General features: G+C 42.8%; 1 protein-coding gene across 12 annotated transcripts in view; it reads right to left on the reverse strand.

Annotated features, from left to right (window-relative positions):
- The window catches only part of rubcnl (rubicon like autophagy enhancer), a 75585-nt gene that overhangs the window by 36450 nt on the left and 24800 nt on the right, over positions 1–14335 (reverse strand). For 11 of the 12 annotated variants that reach the window (XM_043700365.1, XM_043700364.1, XM_043700357.1 and 8 more), the window contains 2 exons: positions 6935–7130; positions 1728–1850 (listed from right to left, as the gene is read on the reverse strand). In XM_043700365.1, the coding sequence (XP_043556300.1) occupies positions 1728–1850; positions 6935–7130 (319 nt within the window). The remainder of the gene's footprint in view (positions 1–1727; positions 1851–6934; positions 7131–14335) is intronic. The other variant, XM_043700356.1, reaches the window with a different exon arrangement.

Consider the following 14335-nt stretch of genomic DNA (forward strand, 5'->3'; position numbering starts at 1 on the left):
GAGGGAATGGTCTTTGCGGAAGGCGGAAATGGGTGGGGAGGGAAATATATCCCTGGTGGTGGGGTCTGTTTGGAGGTGGCGGAAATGTCGGCGGATGATTTGGTTTATGCGAAGATTGGTGGGGTGGAAGGTGAGCACCAGGGGCGTTCTGTCCTTGTTACGGTTGGAGGGGTGGGGTCTGAGGGCAGAGGTGTGGGATGTGGACGAGATGCATTGGAGGGCATCTTTAACCACGTGGGAAGGGAAATTATGATCTCTAAAGGATGCGGCCATCTGGTGTGTTCTGTGGTGGAAATGGTCCTCCTGGGAGCAGATCCGGAGGAATTGGGAATACGGGATGGCATTTTTGCAAGAGGTAGGGTGGGAAGAGGTGTAATCCAGGTAGCTGTGGGAGTCGGTGGGTTTGTAAAAAATGTCAGTGTCAAGTCGGTCGTCATTAATGGAGATGGAGAGGTCCAGGAAGGGGAGGGAGGTGTCAGAGATGGTCCAGGTAAATTTAAGGTCAGAGTGGAATGTGTTGGTGAAGTTGATGAATTGCTCAACCTCCTCGCGGGAGCACGAGGTGGCACCAATGTAGCAAAGGAAGAGGTGGGGAGTGGTGCCGGTGTAATTACAGAAGATCAACTGCTCTACGTAGCCAACAAAGAGACAGGCATAGCTGGGGCCCATACGTGTGCCCATGGCTACCCCTCTATTCTGGAGGAAGTGAGAGCCCATGGCTACCCCTTTGGTCTGGAGGGAGCCGTGTAACCCTGCATTTCCCATAGCTAACCCACTCAACTTACACATCCCTGAACACAATGGGCAATTTAGCATAGCCAATCCACCTAACCTGCGTATCTTTGGACTGTGAGAGGGAACTGGAGCACCCAGAGGAAACCCATGCAGACACGGAGAACGTGCAAACTCCACACCATTGCTCAAGGCTGTAATTGAACCTGTGTCCCTAGCACAGAGACTCAATGCTAATCACTGAGCCCCCCATATGAAGTTTTGTTTAATTTGTAGTGTTTATGACAAGTGTGAACATGGGAGGATCAAAGGTTTTTTTAAGTTCAGAATAATCAAGACTTAGTTTAAAGAATCCAGAGATTGAAGAGTTTAGCGCCATTTGGAGGAGGCCTAACTGGGGTCAGAAACAAGAACTAATTTTTTAAAACAACGAAGGGGTCCAGGATAAAGTTCTGAGTAAGAAACATTTCATTTCTGCAGCTTACAAGCAAGGATTGCATACTTAAATATCTACAGACTACTGGAAGCGGAGTGTCTGAGCTTTCAGCTGGAGTGCATTCACGAAAGAGTCCACAGGACAGAACCAGAGAGGAACAGTTCAGTTGGTCTTGAACACTTGATATAGAGGGAGAATTTCTCTAGATTTGAATCTAATAGTGTCAAGAAACAGACTGAAACGATTTTGCTGTGGTCTATATTGTGTGGGGGGGTTTTACTTTAAAACAGTTTATTCTGTGCTAAGGAAAAATATTGCCCTTTTTGGGACCATCGATAACTGGACAGTATTAACCAAAATCAGAAATGACAAAAACTTACGATCAATCAAGCCAGATTACATTCTGGGATCTTAGTTGTCCAATTGTGCTATGAACTGCGATCATAGGATAAGATTTCATTTCCCCCAATGTCCCCTTTTAAGTCGGTAATTACCATTTCCCCATTCAATTAACAGAGATAAAAGGATATAGAACCTAGGTCTATTCTGACACCGGTACCTATTATCACAAAATCATCATAATCATCGGCATCAGCACCAACAGCATCACCATTTTGTTTGTCTTCGAGTAGAGACTTGGAGCCAGCATCAGAGCAATCATCCAACTGGGTAGCAGAGCCACCTGCAGAGAGAGAGAGCGAGCACACTGTTAGGAAGCTTGAAGATAGACAACCAAGACCATTTGGCTCAACAGATCTATTTGTAAACACCATTCATTTCCTTCACAGGTTTTAGATATTTCTAAGGCATTGAAATAGTGTCCTTTCAATCAGCATGGTCAATCTTCAAAAAAAGGTCTCCTTACTTTAAAAAGAGAGAGTTAACCCTCAGGCAAGAAAAGCAAGTGTCCATAATTGATGATTCTATATGTCCGTGACACCACTAACCCAGAGTGTGTGTCCTGTTCCACAGGGAGGGCAGATGACAAGAGGTGGGACAGTGACACACCATCAGGAAGGATGTACACACTCATTTGGAAATACAGGGTTTGACGAGTAGTCAGCATGGCTTTCAGAATGGGAGATGATGCCTCACAAATTTGTTAGACTTCTTTGATGAAGTGACAATAAATGTTGACGAGGGCAGGGTGGTCCATGTAGCCTGCATGGATTTTAGCAAGGCCTTTGAAAAGTTTCCACATGGTCAGCTGCTCTGGAAGGTTAGATCACAATTCAGGGCAAGCTGGCAAACTGGATACAAAATTGGCTTGATGATAGGAAGCAGAGGGTAATAGTGAAAGGATGCTTGTCGGACTGGAGGCCTGCAACTAGTGGTGTATTTCAGGGATTGGTGCTGGGCCCATTTGTTGTTTGTTATCTGATCTGGATGAGAACATACAAGGCATGATCAGTAAATTTGAAGATGACACCAAAATATCGTGGATAGTGAGTAAGATTATCAGAAATTGCAGCAGGACCTTCATCAGCTGAGGAAATGGCAAATGGAGTTTAATATTGGTAAGTGAGAGATCTTGCACTTTACAAAGTCAAATCAAGGTAGGAATTTCATGGTGAATGGTAGGGCCTTAAGGGGTGTAGTGGAGCAGAGGGACCTTGGAGTTCAGGTGCAAGGTTTGCTGAATGTGAAGTCACAAGTCAGGGCAATTCGGGAGGCTTTTGGCACACTGGCCTTCAGTCAGGACATTGAATATAGAAGCTGGGAAGTTGTGTTGCAGTTGTACAGAATGTCAGTGAGGCTGCACTTGGCGTATTGTGTTCGGTTTTGATCATCTTGTCAAAAGAAGGATGTTGTTAAACTGGAAAAAAAAGAGTGCAGCAGGAATTTACAAGGCTGTTGCTAGGACTCAAGGATCGGAGTTATAGCGAGAGGTTGGACAAACTAGGACTTTTTTCCTTAAGTATAGGAGACTGAGGGGGGAAATCTTAGATGTGTCCAAGATCATGAGAGGCATGGATAGTGTGAGTATGCAATCTTTTTCCCAGGATTGGGGAAATAGAGGACATCAGTTTAGGCTTAGGGGGAAAAAGAATAAAAAGGGAACCTAAAGGGGCAATTTTATTTTTTAAAAAAAGTGGTGGCACACATGGAATGAGCTGCTAGCAGAAGTGTTTGAGATGGGTACATTAAATATTTAAAAAGGCATTTGGACAAATACATGGATAGGAAAAAAGGTTTCGAAGGACATGGGCCAAGTGCAGGAAAATGGGGTTAGCACATTTTTGGTTGGCATGGACCAGTTTGGGCCAAAGGGCATGTCTCTGTGCTGTAGGACATGATGACTCTATTGAAATCACAACTGCATGAATTCGCACGACACCAGGTTAAACATGGACAAGGAAACCAGATAATCACAGTCACCAACAGCCCCCTTCCTGCCACCCAGCTGATGAGTCAGCACTCCATGCTGAGCATCACTTGGAAGCAGCATTGGCAAGTGCCTGGAACAAAGTCCATCCACCCGGATAGTAATCGGCAAGACTGTCTCAGTAGCACCACAACTGCTGAGCCCTAACTATAATTGTTTGGTCAGGTCTGAGGGAACCAACTTTACTTCATTCTCAATCCATCAAGGCGCATGACAGTGGCACTGGCAGGACTGACCATGCTACATTGGAAACCAAGTCCCATATTCACATGGCAAATACCCATGCTGTGGTTCACCATCTGTAACCTCAGGACCCATGCATCTCTCACTCTACTATTATGACCAAGCTAAGAGATCAACTGTGGTTCAATGAAGAATGCAGGATGGCATGACAGGAACAGCATCAAACACCTTAAAAAAAACAAAACAACTATCACCATGTTGAGGTGACAGTGGTCTACTTGTGTGAAATAGCCAAGGCTAACAGATCAGATCCAAGCTCTGTAGTGCTGCCTATCCAGTCACATACGGTGGACAATTACACAGCTACTCAGGAGGTAGCTCCATAAACATTCCCACTCAGTGATGGAAGAGCTCAGTTCATCAGTGCAAAAGATAAGGCTGAAGCCTTTGCAACAATCTTCAGCCAGAAGTGCCGAGTGGATGATCACCTCAGCCTCCTCCAGTGGTGCACAGGTCAACAGATACCAGTCTTCAGCCAATTTGATGCACTCCATGCGATGACAAGAAATGGCTGGAGGGACTGGATATTGCAAACGCTTACAGGACCTGACAACTTCAATCATTGTTTGAAAAGGGTCATCAGTGGCATCAAGCAGCAATTACTTTGTGATAACCTGTTAAGAGACACCCAGTTTGGGTTCCACCAGGGCCATTCAGCTCCTGACCTCATTAGAGTCTTGGAAAGAGCAGAATTCTAGAGGGGAGGGGAAAGTGACAGTATTTAACATCAAGGCTATGTTCAACTGAGTGTGGCATCAAGGAGCCTTAGCAAAACTGGAATCAATGGGTAGCGGGGGCAAACTCCACTGGTAGGGATCATACTTGGCACATAGGAAAATGGTTATGGTTGTTGGAGGTCAGTCATCTCAGGACTTCCTTAGGGAATTGTCCTATACCCAACCATCTTCAGCTGTCTCATTGACTTGACCTTGATGCAGGACAAAGGTGAGGATTTTCACTGAATCTCAACTTTCAGCCCATGTTCACATGTAGCAAGACCAGGAGAACATTTGTTCTTGGACTGATAAGTGGGCAGTAACATTTGGGCCACAAGTGCCAAGAATCATCCAAGAGATAATCTAACCATGTGCTCTTGACATTTACTAGAATTTAATACCATGGAATTCCACTGGAGGTTATTAACCGAAAACTCAAGTGGGCTTGCTGTATGAACTCAGTGGCTACAACAGCAGGCCACAGACTAGGCATTCTGAAATGAGTAACTCACCTCCAGACTCCTCACAGCCTGTCCACCATCTACAAGGCACAAGTCAGGAGTGCGATAGAATACGCCCCACTTGCCCAGACAGGTGCAGCCCCAACAAGCTTGACACGATCCAAGACAAAGCAGCCCACTTTAAACATCTAACCGCTCTCCACTACTGACACTGTGGTTGCAGACTGTACCAAAAAGGTTGCACAGCAGTAACTCAAACTTTCTCCAACAGCAGAAGGAAGAGGGCAGGAGATAGATGGTAAAGTCATCCACCTGCAAGTTCCCTTCCAAGTCACTCAACATCCTGACTTGGAAATATATTGCCATTCCCTCAGTTGTCACTGGGTCAAAATCCTAGAATTCCTTCCCCAAGGTCTACCTACAGCATGTGGGCAACAGCAGTTCAAGGAGGCAGCTCAGCCCCACCTTCTGCAGAGAGATCAAAATGGTGGCATAACCAGCAATGTCCACATCTAGTGGATGAATAAAATCAAACCATGTTCACCTTCAATGTACTGGAAGCCAATTCTATGTTGTATTTTCTTACTGCTTAAAGACCTTTTAACTAGTTTGAACAAGTGACTTTACCCTACTCCAACAGGAAAATTAAAATATTCTAATCAACACCCTGGACACCTGCCCCAACATCCATTGATTATTTCATGAACTAAAACCAGCTGTTCTAGAAGTTTGCTACCTTCATTCTGGAAGGTAAAAGTGTTATTTATAAGAAGCACAGTCACAGCATGAACTGAGGTGAAGCCCAGTGCAGTTCAGAGGAAAGGTCCAATACAGATGGGACGCTAGGATCCAGCATGAATAGTTTGGAAGACAGTTGTACTGAACATTTTTCTTCCATTTTGTAATCTATTCTTCAATTTAATGTTGGACTACTTAACTTCTGTTTTTCTAAGAACTGCAACTGAAGCAGCTGTACCTAGGGAACATGTATGTAAGACTGTGCCATAAACAGCGATTGTACACTTTTCACTGTACTAATTTGGGTACGTGACAAATGAAAGCTAATTCTAGCAATTCTGAAGACACAAACTGACCGTAATGAAACAAACTAAGAATAGACAACTGAGCCAAACCATCAAACAAGTGCTAGAAGCAATGAAGGTTCTGTCTCGACAAGAGTTATAGGAGGTACAAAAACTGATTTCAATAGGAGGTAGTAAAATGTGGTTTGAGTAGGCAGCATTATTGAAAAAGTCAAAACTGTCACAAAAGGCTGGGTTGTGTGCATATATTACAAAAGTGCATTGTCATTAAATGATGAATTAATGATAAAAAAAAGGCAGCTCAAAAGAACTTGTCCAACACCACTTCAGTTGAACTCAGGTAGAACCCTTGAAAAAGCGAAGGAGATTTCATTTGGGGATCAAGTTAGACCACGTCCAACTTTGGTCTCCTCACCAAGGGATAGAGACAGACTTTGTAAACGATATGGTGGATGGAATTTAAGGTCTTCGTTTGAAAGTTAAGATAAACTTAACTATACCTATTGTATTTCAGTGTTGACAAAATTGACCAGTTGGTGGGTGGGGAGGGGGGCGCGCGGGAGGGGAGAAAAATAAAAGAAGTGCCTAAACAAATTGAATCTACATATTACAGAAAACAAAAAACAAAAACTATTTCTATAAAGGAGAAATCTTGAAATAAAATCAATTTGTTGCTCTACAAGGGATCTCAATCCCATGCTGGAAAGGTGGTGTGATGGATTTGTTGTATCTCAGTAAGGGTTCGAAGACAATGGTGCTTTAAATCCAAGTTGCACTCAGTTTCTTCACCCTATGCATTAAAAAAGTTTTTCATACTTTTATTACAAATCAGAGAATAAATTAGGTTGAACAAGTACATGTCATCAGAATCAAAGCACATTTGCTAAAATACAAGCACAAGGGAAGCTGATACTTACATTCATAACCACTATCTACAGAGTTCACAGAGTTGGAATGGGCTTCCTTCTTAATACAGGTGCTCATCTCATCTACTGGGGTTTGGACAATCGCCAAGCTGCAGTCTTCCAGAAGCTCTGCTTGTTCATACATATTACTCTTCACATTCTCCAGCGCAGAGATTACCATGTCAGCTACCACCAGGTGAGTGTTCTCCTTTTAACATAAAAACGTTCTTACTTCATTAAATCCATGAGACGCCAAGTCAAAAATGATAAGCATAATCAAGAGCACCCGCCATCTTTAACCCTATCACCTCTTTATCCCTTAACGCACCAACTAAAATATGAAACCGAATGCTAAATATTATTGTACCTTTCTATTTGACCAACACTAAGAGTGTTAAGAACTGACAAAGGGGAATTTTCTATTTCTGGGGCTCTATGAATTACACGTATACCCCTTTGCTGTAATAGAGCATCTGCCATTTGTAAAGGTGTCAAATAAAAGTCAGGAATGGTACTATCTTCCAATAGCAATGTGCACGATGTGAAACAAGAGCAAGCAGATGAAGAGCAACCCCAGCCATCTGGGACTGGCCAACTCGTACAGAGAGGGGGGAAATGGTCATATTTTAAATAGGTGACAATGGTATCTTGGATAGTCATGACAAATCAGACTGGAAGAGTGGAACTAGGAGCCAAGCACTTCCATCCGTAACACAGCACATTACAAGCGCTCAACAACAAGATTAAAACACTTGACAACAAGTCCATCAGGAAGTGGTTCGCACATAGCATCCTTGAGACCGAGGGAAAAAAAAAAGGAGAGGGCGTGGATCCTGTTGTGTGGTTCCCTGAGCAAACTATCTAAGGCATTTGGAAGCATCACTTATCACCAGAACTTTCCAACAAACAGCAGCTTGGTTGGAGGAGCAATCCTTCACATACACTTGGTCGGTCTGCATCATGGCACGGTGCCCTCGAAGTAGCTACAGGGGGTGGTGATGGGTACATCTCCTGCTGGAATGTGCCTTTGCAAAGGAAGCCTAGAGAGAGATGCAGTCGTGTTTGTCAAGGTTTGTCCCACGCAGCTTTGTGACGTAGGATTCTGTGCCATACGGTCTGTTCACTGGGTCGCACAGCCAGACAAAAACTGTGCCTGGAGGACCAGCAACTGTCTGTGAAAGATGTTCTTTAGTCTGCCTGAAACTTTTGGTCTTCCAGAACAAGGAGTTGACCCTGACTGAGTATTGCAGATTGGCACATTCCAAGGACTACGTACTGAGGGATGCACTAAAGCTTGGATCAACTGCTGCCAAGGAGCAATGGGGAAAGATCACTAAATGAGGTCTTTCTTCTGAAGTTAATTTTCAGTTTACAGGCCCTCCTAGTGTCTCAAATGCATATACGTATAGTCTTGTATGTGCAAGAAGTGCCTTCAGTTTGTTTGAATAAAGCCAAACGCCAATGTTGATTTCCTTGATGTGCTACTGTACAGAACCAAACTAAGTTTGTGACTATGTACATATACACACACAAAGATGTGAATAAAGAATATTTTTGAAACTAAAAATTAAAACTACTGCTAATGCTGAACTTATTAGATTGCTACGTTCTGAGAAACACAAATTTAAAACAAAGAATCTTAAAAGAAACTGAAATCTTTCAGATACTTAGTTATTTAAAAACTCATGTTGGGGAGATCCAAAATGGCGGTGACCCAGTAGGTCTGAGTCTGCAGTGCTCTGCCTGAGACTCGGGCAAAGTGGGGTGCCCACCCTCACCTTTTAAACCATTCAAGATAGCTTTTACTCAGCACTCAGTCATTTTGCATCAAACTTTAACAGTTTGACACTTGTTAAAAAAAAAAGCGACTAAGGGCAAAAACTCCCGCAGCTCACAACAGGCAGGAACTCCTCCCGCACCCACAACAGCAGAGACATCCATGGCCACCTCAGGGGACTGACCTGCAGAGGTGAGCCTAATCTCAGATCGTCAAACTCCAGGAGAAGATGGACACATCCATCGAGGAGGCCCGGTCCAGGTGGAAGTCGATCTCGGTCATGCTGCAGAATCATGACCGAGAGATCTAAAAACTTGGGCAGTATGTCAGAGGGGTGGAGCAATGGGCCATGGCCTCAGACCGCTGCGGAGTCATCCATGGGTCAGGTCAAGGTCATCGGAAAAATATTCGGCTGCTGGGCCTTCCCGAACAGAAGGCCAGCTTGTGGATTTCTTGGAGCGATGGCTCCCACAATTATTGAATTTGGAGTCGGGACCGGGCCGGGTGTGGGTAGAGCGGGCCCACCAGATTGCTTTACGCAGACCTGAGTTGGACCAGCGCCCCCCCACCTGGTTCTAGTCCGACTTCAATGTTATAAGGAAAAACAAATGCTCCGAGGCCTCCAGAGTCCTGGGGAAGGATCCCCAAGCCATGATGTACAAGGGCTCCAAGATAATGCTGTTTCAGGACTTCTCTCCAGCCGTGGTCCACAAGAGGGGGGCATTCGATGAGGTGAAGAAGCAATTGAGAGACTTAAATATTCCATACTCCAAGCGATATCCAGCAATGTTGTGCTTCAGCCATGGAGGATCCGTATATAACTTCGGAGAAAGTAAAAGAATTCCTGGATGCTCTCAAATAAACTGCGGGACTTAACTGTATGGATAGCGACTTTATTTTGCCCCCCCTTTTGCTTACCCTTCTTTCTTTCTCAGTCTCTCTTTTACCCATCTTTCCCTGGAGATGCGGGCTTGTCCTTCATTCTTTCTTGGGTCTCCTTTTTATATCGCGTGCAGCTTATCTGATTTGTGGGGGAGGTTTGTTTTTTGAGTGGGGTTTTCTTTCCTTAGTACTTGCTGGGATTGTAATTTTATATATTTCTATTTTGTATTGTTTTATTAAGTGTATCTAGGTTATGGTGTGAGAGTGTGGTAGGTTACTCACTTAACTCCTGTTTTATAAGACACTTGAATTTATTTACTTAATTTTGTAATGCCTGGGTTGAGAGGAGGGCCTTAGCGAGGAGAGGTTACAGTGGAGTTATTGGTAGGTAGTAGTGCCCCCCTGGGAGCAAGGGGGGAAAAAAAAAGTCTTCTTTCAAATATGTTTTATGTTATTTTTACTTCGTTTTTTTAAAAATGGTGTTGATTTAATTATATTTAAAAAACTCTTTAAAACATGTGAATTTTCTTTCTTATTCGGAAGAATCTACCTTTCTAAATGTTAAGCCAGATAGAGAGAGTCTGGACAGTATATATTGATCAAAGCCCTAATATACAGAGAGGAATACAGGATTTTGAATCTTTATTGTCCCCTGGAACACCCTTTTAAAATTTGTTATGAAGCGTTCTCTAAGTTAATGGCTTTTGGGGCCTGCCATACAATTATAGGGGGAAGACCTTAACTGTATCATGGCCCCAGAGACAGATAGGATACCTAGGAGCACTGTGGGTATATCTCAGATCTCAGCGCCTTGTTCAGATCAACCAGTTGCCAAGTCTAGTAGATGTGTGGAGGTGTCTTCATCCCTAGGGTAGAGACTTTACTTTCTATTCACCCAAACAAGTGCCATACCAGAATTGAGATGTTTTTTGCCCCCTCAACACTTTTGAATTTGATACAGTCTTGTAAAATAGGTAATATAACCATTTCTGATCATGCTGCAGTACATATGGAAATCCAAACTAAGGATGATGGGATAGGCCCCCCGACATTGGCATATGGATCCTCTCTTATTGAAAGATACCAAATTTATAAAGGTATTTTTCACAGGAACTCAAAACCTTCTGGGAAATATTTCTCTCATTCTCAAGAAGGGAAAGGCCCCAGAAGATTGCTCTTCATATAGACCTACATCCCTGTTAAATGTGGATTTTACAATTCTGTCAAAAATATGTTAGCATTAAGACTGGAAAGGGTTTTACCATCCATTATAAAAGAGGACCAGACAGGGTTTATAACAGGTTGCAGGTCAACTAATAACATTAAAAGAATCTTAAACTGATACAAGCCTGCCACAACAGGTAACAATACTGGGTTTATATGCTGGAATGGTTGAGTGTTGGAGAGGTCCTTACTAAATGGGTTTTAGTATTATATAGTGATCCCAAAGCAGCAGTGATCATCAACAGTTTAAGTTCAGACACTTTAGCATTGGCAGAGGCTGTCACCAGGGGTGTCCTCTCTCACCATTATTATTTATACTAGTGATTGAATCACAAGCGGAAGCTATACGAACTGACCCTAATATAACGGCTCAGAGGGTTGGATCAAGCAAGCATAAAAATTACTCTATGCAGATGACGTCCTCCTCCTCTTAAGTGATCCTTCGACATCCGTGCCCTGCTTAATTCAAATGGTCACTCTATTCGGCATGTTCTCAGGTTATAAAATCAATTTTATGAAATCGGAGGCCATGCCATTGGATATACTGGCATGGCCTCCCAATTTACCAGACAGATCTGGTTTTCCCTTTCGATGGTCACTAGAATGTTTTCTGTACTTAGGTACTTTTATTACTCCAGTAAGTTATATAAAGCCAATTATGTTCACTTCAAGAAAATAAGGCAGGACCTTCAACGCTGGGGAGATCTCCCAATATCCTGATTGAGCAGAGTAGCCTTAAGGTGAATATTCTAACTCGTCTTTTATATCCTACGAGAATGCTCCCCCTTGATGCTGCGTAAGCTTTACGGCTGGCTCGGCTCCTTTATTTGGAATCAGACAGCCCCTTATCAAATTAGAAAAGCTGCAGCTCCAACAAGCAAGGGGAGGACTGGACTTTCCAGATTTCAGGGGGTACCAATTGAGCTCCTTATTATCTTATGTAGCTGATTGGGTCTCTTGTGACCCACAATCAATCTGGTTAGGTATTGAGATCTCCCAAGCAAAATGTCCCCTCAATCTATTATTTAGAGACAAGATGAGAGTTATTATGGACTTTTGTAAAAACCCTACTGTAATAGATACAATTAAAGCCTGGACGATAATGCGACAAGATGAGGGTAACCTGCAAAAACCCTCCCCTTATACCCCTATAGTGGGAACATCAGGATTTCAGTCAGGGCTGACAGATACTACATTTAAAATTTGGGAGTCCAGAGATATCTCTGGTTTGGGGAACTGTTCGATAGGGAGATTATGATGTCCTTTGAGCAGCTGTGCCAGAAGGTTGGACTGTCTAACAGGGACCTCTTTTAGTATTTTCAAATACGAGACTTTATACAAGAGAAGTCCACACTGATAGTCAACCCTTACAAAATCAGATAGGGAAAGGAGACTGCTATTGCCAGGTATGGAAGGTTTGGGTTATAAAGAAAAGCTGGGACTTCTTTCATTGGACTGGAGAGCATTGAGAGATGACAATATAGAGGTTTATAAAATCAGGAGGGGAAAGATAGGGTTAATTGTAGGTTTCATTTCCTCAGAATGGGGATTTCAAGGCTTGGACACATACTTTTAAAAAAGGTGAGAGGACGGAGAATTTAAAGAGACTGAGGGGCAAGTTTTGTGTTTTAACGGAGGGTAGTTTGTGTGTGAAATGAATTTTCAGAGGAAGTGGTGAACACAGTTACAGTTACAACATTTAAAAAGACATTTGGAAAAGTACAAGTCATAAAGTTAGAGGGATATGGTCCAAGCATAGGCAAGTGGGATTAGATTAATTTGGGAAATGGTCAGCATGGACTGGTTGGACCGAAGAGTCATACAGCCCAGAAACACACCCTATCACACTTGCTTCTTTCGGAAGGGAGGGTGAACACTCCTGAACATCAAGCTCTGTCACTCTCCTCAGCTAATCACAGTCATGTGTGAAAGGGAAGATTACTTGTCTGTTGGGAAAACCAGTGAATCCATTTTCACACTAGAATCTACATCTATTGAGACAACAGTCTGGGCTTGCACGATTAGTGTTTGTGGTTCTACTTGTAACTTGGAGTCAAGGAACATTGCTGTGAGCAGGGAAGGAATCTTAAACAAAAAAAGGACAGGAAGGTCTCAGCTGTAGTGAGATGCTGAATAGACTGGGACTCTTTCTCCTGGAGTATAGGAGACCTTAGAGGTCTATGAAATCATGAGAGACATAGATAAGGAGATAGCAAAATTCCGCACTGAAGTCGCACCCTCCTCTTCAACGTTAAATGGTGTAACCTGCTTTTGAAATTATCTTTAAGCCCCCTTGACAGTTACTGAGAGAAGGTAAGTGCGTAAAACAATCCTGCCAGCTTCATGTAAATCTCAACAATCATCCCATCCCTGTGCTGTGTCCATGTTCGTTTAGGAGACCTATGTTAAGAAAATTACACCTTGCTGCTTTCAGTTGTCCTGGTTAAATGGTAATAATGACAGTTTAATACATATTTAGTAACATTTTAACTACTTCATCTTAACTATTGCAAAACCAGGTGCCTGAAAGTGGATTATTCATATATAAACAGGATGTGGAATTAACTTCCAGAGGAAGTGGTGAATGTGGGTACAGTTACAGCATTTAAAAAAAAAGACATTTGGATAAGAACATGAATTGGGAAAGGTTGGAAGGAATATGGGCAGGAGCAGGTAAAACTAGTTTAGTTTGGGATAATGGTCAGCGTGGACTGGTTGGACCCAAGGGTCTGTTTCTGGGCTGGAAGACTCGACAGATTTAAATTGGACTTCTCATCTCAAAATAAAAAATGACGACATTTCAAACCCTGTATCAAATGCATTGTATAATTTCTGTCACACAGTGAAAAAGCAGTTTATTTGCTCATTTATAACCCTGCATCTATGCTCTTTTTCATTTATTGTGAGCCTCGTCCAACTGGTGACCTTTCACTGACTTCTATTTTAATAATTGGGTTCCAGAACTGCAATGCAAAAATAGAAACAAGTCCAGCTGGGGCATTCAACAAATTTAAAAAGCAGTTGCTGACATTCACAATTGAATTCCTGATAAACATAGGGTTTAAGTTTGACCTTTCCTCCCCATTGCAAGAAGGTACATGTCAGTATTTCGGATGGTCCAGTTAGTCAACTTGGAAAAGTAGCATTGGACTATTGGTTCCCACCAACATGGACTTTATTTCATTTCATTGAACTGCCTTTGCTCAAGGTGACACAAGAGACAACTCTTTCAGAGGGTGGTACGTGTATGGAATGAGCTTCCAGAGGAATTGGAGGAGACTGGTACAATTACAGCATTTAAAAGGCATCTGAATGGGCACATGAATAGGAAGGATTGAGGGGGATATGGGCCAAGTGCTGACAAATGGGACTAGATCAATTTAGGATATCTGGTTGGCGTGGACAAGTTAGACCAAAGGGTCCGTTTTTGTGCTGTACAGCTCTGAAAAATTCCACAATGTATTTTCTGCAGTTTAAAACAAAAAAGGAGCAAGTGCCAGCACAGATCGAGTGATACTGAAGTACATGAT

This window comes from Chiloscyllium plagiosum, chromosome 12 (genome assembly GCF_004010195.1).
Source record: "Chiloscyllium plagiosum isolate BGI_BamShark_2017 chromosome 12, ASM401019v2, whole genome shotgun sequence".
Taxonomy (NCBI): domain Eukaryota; kingdom Metazoa; phylum Chordata; class Chondrichthyes; order Orectolobiformes; family Hemiscylliidae; genus Chiloscyllium; species Chiloscyllium plagiosum.